Genomic DNA, 12,586 nt, shown 5'->3' with positions numbered 1-12,586 from the left:
ACTTCTCAGAGCCTTTAATATGCTGATATGCAGTGTATATTTCTGGTGGAAGGTTATAGATACTTGTAACATTTCCTACGTCCTTTTACTTAGTCTTCCTTTTTATTTTTGGAGCCTGTTGTGGGATTACTATTCCACAGAAGACACTTGTGAGTGTTGGGTTGCCCCACATTTTAATTATATTTTTACTTTCTCTCTTCTCTGTGCATTTTAATACAAAGTCATAGTTTTCATGTAGGACATATATAGAAATGCAGTTTTCTGCCATGGTTTTGTTAATTAGTTGCTTTGAGTTAATGTGGAGAAGGTGGCAGTTTATTGTGAGATGTCACAGATTTCGTGTATATCATTCGTACAGCTATAAAATACCTAGAGACCTTTTAGGAGTAAAAACACCATGTAAATGTAAATGATCACCGCCTATAAGACACTTTCATTAATTTCATGTCAAATTCATGAGTGTTTTGAGCTGTGGGATTTGATAGTCTTCAGTATTGGGCCTCTAGTTTATTTATACATTTTTCTCCCCAGAGTTTAACCTCCAGCAGCATAGCACTATGCTAAGAGCACAATACAGCCTTTGGAAACAAACTGCCAGGGTTTGAATCCTGGTTCTGTCACTTATACCTGTGTGGCCTTGGGCAATTTTCTATTTCTCAGTTTCCTCATCTGTAAAATGGTGTTTATATTACCTGCCTCACAGGGTTGTTGTGCAGTTTGAATAAATTAATCTACATAGAGCCCTTTGGGTAGCAGCTAATACATGATAAGCACTCAGTTTTTCTTATTTGGTCAGGGGAGGAAAAGAGCGTCATGGAAAAGATGAAAGGACTGTATGTAATAACTTCACGTATACTTTCAGAACCGCTAAAAATTCCTGTCATTGTTTATGAAATAGTCCTTTCTCTATATATTAACACACACAAACAAAAGAAAGAAATTAATAGGGTAAGCAGTGGTGGGTTGAGGCTGGGGACAGGGACAGAAATTTATTCTGAGTCAAACATGTTTATGATGAGTTCCTTAGTCTGATGCTAGGGAACAAAAGGCTCATTCTTTAGATCCCAGAATGAAGATTAACAGTGGAACAGCCTTGCTTGGTATTGTCCTGCAGCATCAGACAATTTTTCATCAAGGCTTTTCATGGGGTGATATATTCTACCACACAGGTGCATCTATTTAAGTAGTGGGCGAAACACCTACCATTTATATATAATTTTTAAAGTGGCCTTTTACGAATGAAAGGCCATAGACCCAAGCAGGACCCTGTTATTTTCCTATTGGTCAAACACCAGAAGGATTGTCTCTGTCTGAGCTTATCTCCAGAAATCACTTTATTGATAAGTTGCTCTTGTCTGCCTCTGGCGCTCTTTCTGTGTGGCTTAGAGCTGTCATATGTGTCCAGATGCAGTAATCTACCAAAGGTGATATCTTATAAGTATCCCTTTGAGTGGAATGGGTTTATGAGAACATTTTCCCCTTCATGTAGTATTTTCATTGTCATCTAATTCCTTTACACTAAGATCCCATGGGTATATTGGAGGAAAACTTGGAAGTCAAATGGCAAATAATATAAGAATATAAAAATATTAAATTTGGAATTCTAAAAATATTTCTTAACCCTACTGCCTCAAATTTAAAACAAAAATACATTTTTTCTTTCTCCTTCTTGGGACAGCAAGATAAAAGATTATTGAATAGATCAGCAAAAAATATTGGCCTTCTAAAAAAATTGGAAGTTGCTTCTCTTTTCTGCTTAGTTTATTTTTTCAGGGGCAACAGAAGCAGCAAGCGAATTCCATCTTGATTGTCGATTGGTGCCATTTTTAATAATCAAATTTAAATATAGATTTTAGCAGCGGATGGGTTCAATTTGGACAGAACACATGTTGACTTTCTGGATTGTTTGCTCACTGTAGATGCCGACTTGTTCTGGAGAAGGGGCTGCGTGTTGATCTCCTTTGTCTCCAGAAGGATTGATTGACGGATGTTGTGTCTGCTCATTTACAGCGTTTTTCTTGTTTAATTGAAAAAATTGTGACATAGTATTACATGTTCCTTGTATACATCATTTTTGCAGAAGAAAGTTGTTTAGCCAATATGTCGACTTCGTTTATGAAATCCTCTCTGTCTCTTTCATTCAGCCCTCTGTGTACTCCATGAGGTCATATCATTGGTTTCATGCACGGCAAGTCATCACCAGCAGCAAAATTTAACATTTGGTCCTTTTAGGTATAAAAATGAATCAAATGCCTGACAAGATTTGTTTCTGGTTTGTATTTCAGAATTCCCCCCTCCCTGATGGGCATACGACAAATGTTACTAACGGGTACTTTTAGTTTTTAAAATATGGACAACAGTACTCCATGCAGTAAAAGACTTGAGCGATTAATGCTACCCTTATGCCTCTTTTGAGTAGTTTTAGCCATGGGGCTTGGCACTGCCACCATTGTCTTTGTGCCAAAAAATATCCGCAGCGGCTGTCGCATTCTAGTACTGGAGGGTTGTCTCGAAAATTCTGCAGTGAACGCGCCGGGTTTGTTCATCACTGCTATCTCTTTTAAATATTGGAAAATTAGGATCTTCAGCTTCAAATCTCCGTTGTGGTTGTGGCGATGCGGGGAGGGGAGTGGTGAAGAATGGAGAAAGGAGGAAAGAAGCTGTCCACACCGGCCAGTTGGTATAAGTGACAAAAATCCATGCCTGACATAGAGTAAACGCAGATATTTAGGAGCTTTTGTGTTCCTGAGCACAGATAGTTACTTAAGGATCCTACTCAAACATGTTATCAGCGCTCTTGAAAATTTTATTATCTGAAACAAATGTTCCAATTGAATTTTAAGCAGAAAATCAACATCAAGACCATAGCTAATTTTTAATGGACAATTTAAACAAAAGATTATTTTTCCTGGAAACTGAAGTATCACTTTAAAATGGCTGCTTTTTAATCATTAAAAAATTATAGGGATTGATATCTTATGTTTGAGAAGGTGCTTGGGCTTTATCCACAGTCCCTGATTATTTTGCTCCCAAACAGGGGTTTGGGCTTTGAGGGCAGATTTATAGTTGAATTTGGGAACAAAAAGATGTAATAAAGTTAAAGGCTTACACTATCAGAATGAAATGTGTTCGCTCATGATCTCCAGAGCGATCTATTTGATGGTAAAAGTGGATGCTGCAGATGAAATCTTTACAAGGAGCATAATCCAAAAAAAAAAAAAAAAAAAAATAAGTCCACCTCCCAGCCTCCTGCTGGCTGCGCTGCCTCTTTGGTACCTTGCAGACTTAGACAGAGTCCTGGACGGGTGCCCATTGATGTCATGGAAACACTCAAATTACTGAGAATGATTCATGTCTATGCTGGTCTCTTATCCTCCCCCACACAAACAGGAGTAGATTTTTAACCCTGACAACTTGTAATTTGCAGTGGGTTTATTTTTGTATCTGGATAAATATTTTTTAACAAGCAAAATTAAGATTAAGCAGTCTGTATCTGATATGATAGTAAAGAATGCTGGGTCCTTGTAGCCAAGAGGACTTTGGGGATTCTGTGCAGCCTGGATTCATATGCCCCTCATCTCTCCTCCCCCTCCTCTCCCTTCCTACCCCCTTGCTCTTTCCATTCCGTTCCTTCTCTCTTTCTTTCTCTCACTTATTCTTTCTTTCTTTCTTTTAGTCCTTAATATTTTCACTGCCCTTCTAGTTTTAAAAAAGGAAGGAATAGCGCACCTACTGTATATGAAGTGAGATGAATCTTGGTAGGAAAATTCCTCTTTCCAGTTCTCTGTGCTGGACTCAAGTTGGGAAATGATGCTGGCTGGTGAGATTCTATAGCGGATAGATAGCTTCAATAATTCCTTCTAGAGAAAAAAGTGTATTTTACAATTCCATTTTTAGAGATTATTGGTAACAGGGCACTCGGTGTTCAATTTCCTATGAAGTCAGAGCTGAATCTACTTTGTCTGTCTGTCTGTCTGTCTGTCTGTCTGTCTGCCTACCTGCCTGTCTAGTTTTTAAACAAGTGAATGTTATGTCAAAGTGAATTATGTAGTAGTTGTATTGAAGCTTTTTTAGATGCAAGAGCTTAAGGAAAGACGTGTGTCCTTTGATAGCTCATGAAGGTCGAGCTTTTTCTGTTAATAGTATTTATAGAGAGAAGATGAAGGATATAAGTAGCTTAAATTTGACTTACACAGATGAGTAAATATGTCTGTATGTCCATTCACTCTGCTAATATAGGTAAATGAGTCTTTTTTTAATGTAAAATCCTGATACAATGAAAGTTATTCTTTGGTCTCCCAAGAGTGACAGTCTGTGTGACAGAGTCCTGTTTCACTGGAATTGAAACTGATGTGGGCATTGATTTTATACTTTGCTCTGAATGCTGTGCCAAAAATAGGGACGGGGTTGTTTTCTCAAGTTTGAGATTCATTGAAATCAGAAGAAAAGTTAATACTGGGGGAGAGAGGGTTAATTTTAAGACTCAGGTTTGGGTTTCTTGGAAAATTACCTTCCATTTTATATACAGTGACTTAGATGCAAGGTGTACTTTTGATCGGATATGAAATTTATCAAAGATGCATTCCTTATGTGGTGTCAGCAGGGCATACACTAATAACAGCCCATTGAACTACAAGATAAAAAACTACTGTTACTTTTAGCATTTGTGTTAACTTGGTTTGAGAGGGGAAAACTTGGGGATTGTCAACTGTAGAAGTTTATATATCTATATATAAACTTATCTGTCTATTCAGCCCCTCAAAATATAAATTTTGAATTTTCCCATCAGGAAAAAAATAGTATAGTTCTATGTATAAAGTACAATGTATCTTGAAGCTTTAGACTTGAAGAAAGAAGTATCCTTTAGTCTTGAGTGAGGTGAGGTTCTGGGGACTTGGCTCCCTCACTAGCCTCTTTTAATGTCCTGGTATGGACAGTTTTCTATGGTGGCTCTTCATAGGTCACCAGCTGGACTCTACTGCTTAGATCTCTTATAATATGATTTCACTATCTTCCCTGCTGATTATTAAGGCTAAACATACTTTGAAAAGAAACAACTGATCAGCCTTGATTTTATCCTTAGATGCGGTCAAATAGCATCAGAGGCTCTGTAAATCTCTGTAGAGCAGGATACAGATAAACGTTGGGTTGTTAGAACTGGAACAAGACCTTTCCATTCCATGATCCCTTGTCCTTCTGGGTCTACTAGTGGAATCTGAACCTGGGTTCAGAGTGGACAATTTTTCAAAAACCCTCTTTCCCAAATGTGAATTCCATCATCATCTTGCTCATGATGGGATTTACTCCTGGGAAAAGCAGTTAAAAATGAGAGAGAGAGGAACTCAGAATTTTGAATAGTTTCTTTGCTAAATTCACCATCTGGAGAGCCTGTGATTGATTAGCTTTGGCCTCACCATTAAGTGTCAATATAATCAATGGGAATTACTAGGCGAGGGTCATGACATAGATAATTTGCCTGCTGTGTAAATAAAAATGAAATTGTTTAAATTTCGTGAGAGAGAAAGAAAATGAAAACAAGGAATGACAATTTGTGTGTTAGAGAAAGTGGAGGCCATTGGAATGACAGTTTTTGGAAGTGTGGAGCAGTTTGGCTAAGAATAGGAATGAAGGATATTTTTTTCCAGTTTATCATAGCCAGAGTGAGGAAGCGTTATTCCCTCTCTTGCTTGCCTACATTGCCAGCCGTGCCTACTTTACGTATGTAAACATCGGGAAAGAGAGGTAGATGCCTGTTACCTGGAGGAGATTTTTTTTTTTTTAAAGGAAAAACACGATTTACACTTAGTTGTTTTTTCTCTTGGCAGGTAAAACAGAAAGGGGCTCATACTCATCTTATGGGAGAGAATCAAACTTACAGGGTTGCCACCAGGTAAGTGAGAATATCATTTGCAGAAGAGTTGAGAGAATTAACCTGGTAAATCAGTTTGTTTTGTAAATTAGATTATGCATTTTAAACTGTGACAAGAAGATGAACTGAAAGTCTGCTGACGACTCTCTAAGTAATATAATAACCCAGAGCTTAGAACTAATAAACACCTCATCTTTAGCTCTCTGCTGTATCAGAACTACCTTCACTGGTTTGTTTTTATTTTTTAATCCATCAGCCGGTACCAGGGGCACTGTTTGCAAACCAGCAATGTTGGTTAAAGTGGTTCCATCAAAAGAGTTTAGTTGCAATTAAGAACTTAAGATTTTCTTATACAGGAAATACTTGGTGGAACCATGTGTCAGACCCTGGGTTCGGGTGGCTAGCGCCCTAAATTATAGTTTTTGTAGGGGCTGTGTGATGTTGTGTGAAAACAAGGTTGTACTGAGGGATAAAAATGTCTGTGAAAATATGATTTGTTGTCCCTTTTTGTTTCTGAATTGTTTTTGGCTGGAAGTCAAGGCCAGCAGGCTAACAGCAAAGCCGTCTCAAGGGAAGCATGCGTGAGCTAGAAAAATAAGAGTACTTTAATTAAATAATAAAATGCCAGTGTCATACAAAGGTATAGCATGTGTGTTTGTGTCACTGTGCTCTCTGCGTTTGTATACTTTGAACTCTCTGGAGATAGCCTATTTCTAAAAATACTACCAGTTGCCAAAAGTGTAAGTTTTATTTCAAGACAATTGAGTTTTTATAGATGCTTTCTTTTTAATTTCAGAATCAGTATTAATCCTATATTAAAAAAAATTTTTTTTTAATTTTTAATTCCTTTTTATAAGTGCATTGGCTTCTTACTTTGTAAAACTGTTGATAGAATTTAATAACACTCTTTAATATTCAAAGCTCTCTACTGTTTTCTTATTCACCCAAACAGAATGTATTCTTTTTATGTTGGAAAGGGGATGTTTACTCTCTTGAACTCTCTTGCCGTCCCATTTTCTTTGATAATATGGGGGGAAAAAATCTATTTAAAAATTTTTATACAACCTGTTTAATACAATATGTGAAAAATGGAAGCAAATATTCAGTTTAGTAGTTAAATAGAGCCTATGAAGGAAGTTTCCTTTATGTATCAGCCATATATCACTAAAGGTGGAATTCTGGTGAGTTGGGTTTTTTTTTTTCCTGTATATATTTGCATTTTAAAAGTTTGCTCCTTTGGCTCAGCCACCAGTTCAGTCATATTCAGTATCTAAAGATTTGTTGCAATGAGGCGAACAGTGCTTGGTTAGAACTCCTGCCTGAGTGCAGTTCGTGGCAGTTTGTTTGGAAAGAATTCTGCAGGAAAGAAATTTACAGCCATTCCAGCGCAACGGAAACATCTTTGGAATGTGAGTGCAAATGTTCGGGGGAGATAGCCTGGGCGACAAGCCTCTTAGTGCTGTGTCTCTGGTGTAAAGCTCTCGATTCCTGCAGAAGAGCCTGTTCCTGTGGATCTGGTTTCTGAGGGTCAAGGCGGAGGTCATTAGAGTTTTGGGGAGAAGAAAGTTGACAACATCCTTCCTTTTTGCAGATGGTCATGGCAGAGGTCTCTGTTTTCGCTGGGCCCCTTTTTCTGGTCACTGAAAGAATAGGCTTCCTCGCCCCTGTATCCTTTCTTACTAATAGGAATTGGCGTGATTCCTCACAGACACAAAGATTTCCTCTGCTGAGTAAGCGTGAGGCCCCTTAACTTGTGAAAGCATCATCCAGACCGTGTGAGTCTGTCTGTGTGTGCACAGCATAGACCCTCCTCCTGCCGTTGTGGGCAACACTTCCCTCGGGTGAAACAGAAGTTAATTTTTTTTGCAAACATAAGGTGAGAAGTGGGAAGGGGCAGAGGGTGGAGTAGAGGTGGATGGAAGGGCGTGTGGTGGCTGAATTTCTGGGCCTTGGGCAGTTCATTTTGAGACACTTGTCTAGGAAAATTCTTTTATATATAGGAATACGACTGCATATGCTTGTCTTAAAAAGCCTTATTATATGGCTGTGGAGTGTGGCGATTCCTTCATTCTTATTTCTGCTTTTCATGGTTGTGAGTCTTGCAAGAATCGACTATCTCTCTGCTTAGCATGATCTCAGCAGTATCCACAAACAGTGTGATTACTTAAGGATAAATAAAGGCGAAATTTTGGAAATTCCCTGATAGAGGAAAAAAATAGAGGCTGAAGATGTAAGTGTGTGTAGTACGAATTTCTGCTTTGTGAAATTTGAGAATAGAACAGACCATAGTGTGTCTTCCAGTGAATCCGTTTCTCTTGTGCCGTTTTGTTCTTTGAATCCCTGACTACAACACCAGCTATGCAAACCAAAAAGAAAGGCAAAATCTCGATATCTTGGGCTTCAAGTCTAAATAGCAGATCACAGCTGAAATGATTTTCCACTGTGTGACGAGGTGAGTGACTCTCGTGGAGGGAAGGCTTTTGTTTTCTCCTGTTTACTAGGTGATGGAGATGTTGGATAGAAAACCTCTAGATGATATGCCCAAAAGAGCTCCAAAAGCTGCTTTATCGTGTTATAGATATAACAGTGTATCCTGTGGACTTAAGGGGATGAGCAGTGTTATATGGGAACACACTTATTCCAGTCCCAACAGCCTTTTGTTTGGTGTAGAGAAATGGTGATGGTAAGCAACAGGTAGTGAAACACTGTCCTGGAGGAGTAAATTATTATTATGACATGTATATTGTTTTAAAAAATACGTCAGGCTAAAATATATATATATATATATATCTCCATTATTTTTCTCTTAAGGATTTAACATTAATGGTGATACAACACATGGCTTTTTTTAAAAAAATGGGTATTTTAGTAGAAAAACAAAAGTGGCAGATTTTTTATTATTAAGTTGTTTTCATTAAAAATAGTAACAGGATAATATGAATTCATTAGTTCATTTCCATGTGAATTTATCAGAAGTAAACAGGGTGACTTTTTGAGACTTTTGAAATTATGAGCCAATAAACAAACAAAAGTGGCCAAATGGACTTTTTTTTAGTTCTCAGTAAATATGGCAAAACTAATTTAAATCAAATTGGGGTATGGAAATCACACCCAGGTTTAAAGTGCACTTGCCAAATTGCAACCTCATACTACTTTTACTGGCAGAGAATTTAAAATTTATAATGGAAAGTCTGACAGCGACAAACATAAATGGAAAGAAAGTTTTTCACAAGATAGTTCAACCTTAATACTCTAATACCAATAGCTAATACCTAATGGGCACCATTGCAAATGATAGAAGGAGAAAAGCGTCATTTGCTTTTTGGTCTCTTTTGCTGCTTTGAGTAGGATGTTTGGCGATTTATAAACTTTTTTATTTTGCCCAAATCGGTTTTTGAATGAGATGATGATGTCAACACTAATGATTGTTATTAGGGCAGAAGTTTTTCCCTTAAATGGAAGTTTACCATTGATAATCAGGAATGGTTTGTCTTTTCTTTCTGGGATATAGCTTGAATGTAAAGTCAAGGTTTTATTATTAGTATCTCCAGAGCAAGATGGATGTGTGTGTGCACGTTGAACGCGTGTGTGTGAGGTTGCTACACAGAAAGCTGGGTCCTATCTGAGACCAGTCGGATTAGATTCTTATGAGTTGGGCCTGGGCGTCTCTGACAAGTCCCCAGGTGATTCTAGCTAAGTTTGATCATTTCCTAGAATGTACTGTAGAAATATACTCTATTTTAATGACTTGTGTTCAAAATCTAACATTACTACTGACCTTGAAAAGGCTTTTAGACTTTTTGCCTTAATTTGATTACTAAAGATATGTAAATCTGTTGCATAGAACTTCATTTAAAAGGCAGTGAAAATTAGTGATATGTTGAAAATCAGTAAGATGCTTTCAAATCATTACACAAAATTTCATGACTGAATGTTTCAGCCCATATTTTGTTTTCTCTAGTGAACTCCAAGGCTGTAACCTCATCTAAATTCTTTTTCTTTCTCAGCAAGTAATCACATAGGATTATGCTGATAAAGTTATGTGATGTTTATATCTTAAAACTGACCAGTGGGATTTAGAAATTAGGCTTAATCTAAGATACTGTTGTTAAATCCATAAACTTTGAAGCTATAGAGGAAATGGGTCTTCTCTATATGTGACTGAGTTTGATCGTAAGCCTACTTGTTTTTGATTCACTGTAATTAAACATGTAGTTGATTCTGAAATGAGTTACACATTTAAGAAGTTATTTTTCCTTCATTTTTGATAGAAGAAGTATTACAAATGACTTAATTGTAAAACTTTTGGCCTCTTCGAGTTTTTATCATCAAAAATCAAAATAGAAAGGATATGAGCAAGAAAGGCACAAAATCCTTTTTTCCTGTTCCGAAAATGGCTAGTTAGGCCTTGGGTAAACAGAACTGCATATCGCTTGTTAATTTGACTTTATGCTTAAATGTTTGTTCTTAGAGATCAGTAATTCTGTAGCAGCCCTATCTATTCAGGGACAGAGTTGCAAAGGCGTACACAAACTCAGGTTTGCAAACTCAGACCCTGTGATGTCTGAAGCCGTCACGATTTTAAATATGAACCTCTCCACGCAGGGCCCCTGCTGTATACCGCCATAACACTTTCACCCCCTTCACAGCGTATTGCAAAGGCGTACACAAACTCAGGTTTGCAAACTCAGACCCTGTGATGTCTGAAGCCGTCATGATTTTAAATATGAACCTCTCCACGCAGGGCCCCTGCTGTATACCGCCATAACACTTTCACCCCCTTCACAGCGTATTCTCAAATTTGCCATCATTTCTGTGTTTGAATGCTGGTTTCCAACAGGCACCTATAAATTCCTGGGGGGCAGGGGCCATGTCTGCTTTGTCTTGCACTGTGTACCATGTGCCTAGCAGGGCAAGAATTGTGATGCTGTCCTAGTGTTTATTTACCCAGCATCACTTTTGGAAATCAACTGGAGGGAGTAAAGTCTGAATAGCAATGTCTTTTATGCCTGTGAAAACCAGAAAACCATACCTCTTGAAGAAAGTCCTTTGGAAGTCCTTCCTTCTAGCATGCTCTGCAGGCCCCGGAAAGGCACAGAAGTCACACCGTTGAGAGACGGGCACTCTGACTTGCACAGGGCTAAATATTCACCTGGTGGCTTCACCATCCTGGGCCTGTGCATCAGTAAAGGCACAAATGAGGTAATCATAGATGTTCTGTGTTTCTGGTAGTGGTGTTATTGGAACCAGAGGTCAGAATCCTGGTCTGACCTTTGAACGAACAGTGGGACAGAATATTTCAAATCATGATGGCTTCAGACATCACAGGGTCTGAGTTTGCAAACCTGAGTTTGTGTACGCCTTTGTGACTCTGTCCCGGAGAACTATTTTGGGGGCAGCAGCTCTTTTGTTTTGGAGGATTGCAATAGATACGTTCATCTCTTAAAAGCTACCCAACATTCACCAAAGGGAAGAATGAGTCCGTTCCTTCATTGCAGTGGTTAACAAATATTTATTGGCCCTCTAGTGATGTGTTAGGTACTAAGGAGAAAAACAAAGGGTGCATACCCACCCTTCAATCACCAGCAGCTTTCTGGATATTATGGGGGAAAATCAAGCTCCATGCATTTTTTTTACTCACCAGCAGCTTTCTGGATATTATGGGGGAAAATCAAGCTCCATGCATTTTTTTTACTTTTATTTTTAATCTTAATATAGTGAAAATTTTCAAACACCCAGAAAAGTTGAAAAAAAAAAATAAAATGAAATGCCATATATCCATCACTTAAGTTAAACATTTGCTAGTATTTGTTATATTTGCTTTGTGTGTGTATAATATGTACAAGAATATATATTTTTCATCAAACTGTTTTTAAGGGGTCAATCTAATAAGATTTCATTCCTAGATTTGTTAGCATGCATCTTAAAAATAAGACACTCGCTTGTCTAACTAAAATACTATTATTACCATAAGAAAATTAACAATAATTTTCTAATCTCAATCCATACTTAAATTTCTTCAGTTGTCCCTATGGAAATGCCTCAATGGCTTTGTTTTTATTTTATTTTATTTTTTTAATGGCATTGCATTTTGCATGGCATTTGGTTTCTGTGTCTGTTTATAATTTCTTCTAAACTAGAGCAATTTCTCTCTTTTTTTTTTTTAAAGAATGATGGTGACTTTAAAGCGATCAGGCCAGTTGTCTTATTAAATAACCCCCTTTTTAGAATGGTTGGATTATTTCCTTGTGGAACTGTTTAATTCGTTCACTTGTTTTGCGTACAGGCTGATGGTCAGAAAAGCTTTAATTGCAAGAGGATGGGGGTAAATGTAGGTATGATTCCTTGCTCTCTAAACTCCAATATTCATTTACTGAAATTTGGAAACTTGTGAAAATCTCTGTGCCCTTAGCTGTTAGAATAATTTGGTGGTTTTTTTGTTTTGTTTTGTTTTGTTGTTGTTGTTGTTGTTGTTGTTTTTGTGACCGGTAAGGGGATGCAACCCTTGGCTTGGTGTCGCCTGCACCGCGCTCAGCCAGTGAGTGCACCGGCCATCCTTATATAGGATCCGAACCCGCGGCGGGAGCGCCACTGTGCTCCCAAGCGCCGCACTCTCCCAAGCGCCGCACTCTCCCAAGCGCCGCACTCTCCCAAGTGCCGCACTCTCCCAAGTGCGCCACGGGGCCGGCCCTAGAATAATTTGTAATAAGCCCTGGA

The 12,586-nt window shown here is 38.0% G+C and overlaps 1 protein-coding gene across 13 annotated transcripts in view; it reads left to right on the top strand.

Annotated features, from left to right (window-relative positions):
- TCF4 (transcription factor 4) overlaps positions 1 to 12,586 on the top strand; it is a 366,059-nt gene that overhangs the window by 182,364 nt on the left and 171,109 nt on the right. For 9 of the 13 annotated variants that reach the window (XM_008569245.1, XM_008569246.1, XM_008569249.1 and 6 more), the window contains one exon: positions 5,826 to 5,890. In XM_008569245.1, the coding sequence (XP_008567467.1) occupies positions 5,826 to 5,890 (65 nt within the window). Of the gene's footprint in view, positions 1 to 3,770; positions 3,821 to 5,825; positions 5,891 to 7,133; positions 7,279 to 7,727; positions 7,746 to 12,586 lie in introns of those variants that run through there. The other 4 variants (XM_008569253.1, XM_008569258.1, XM_008569256.1 and 1 more) reach the window with 4 other exon arrangements.

The sequence above is a fragment of the Galeopterus variegatus genome, unplaced genomic scaffold, assembly GCF_000696425.1.
Source record: "Galeopterus variegatus unplaced genomic scaffold, G_variegatus-3.0.2 Scaffold485, whole genome shotgun sequence".
Taxonomy (NCBI): Eukaryota; Metazoa; Chordata; class Mammalia; order Dermoptera; family Cynocephalidae; genus Galeopterus; species Galeopterus variegatus.
The sequence above is the reverse complement of the archived record's forward strand: the minus strand, read 5'-3'. Positions and strand labels throughout refer to the sequence as shown.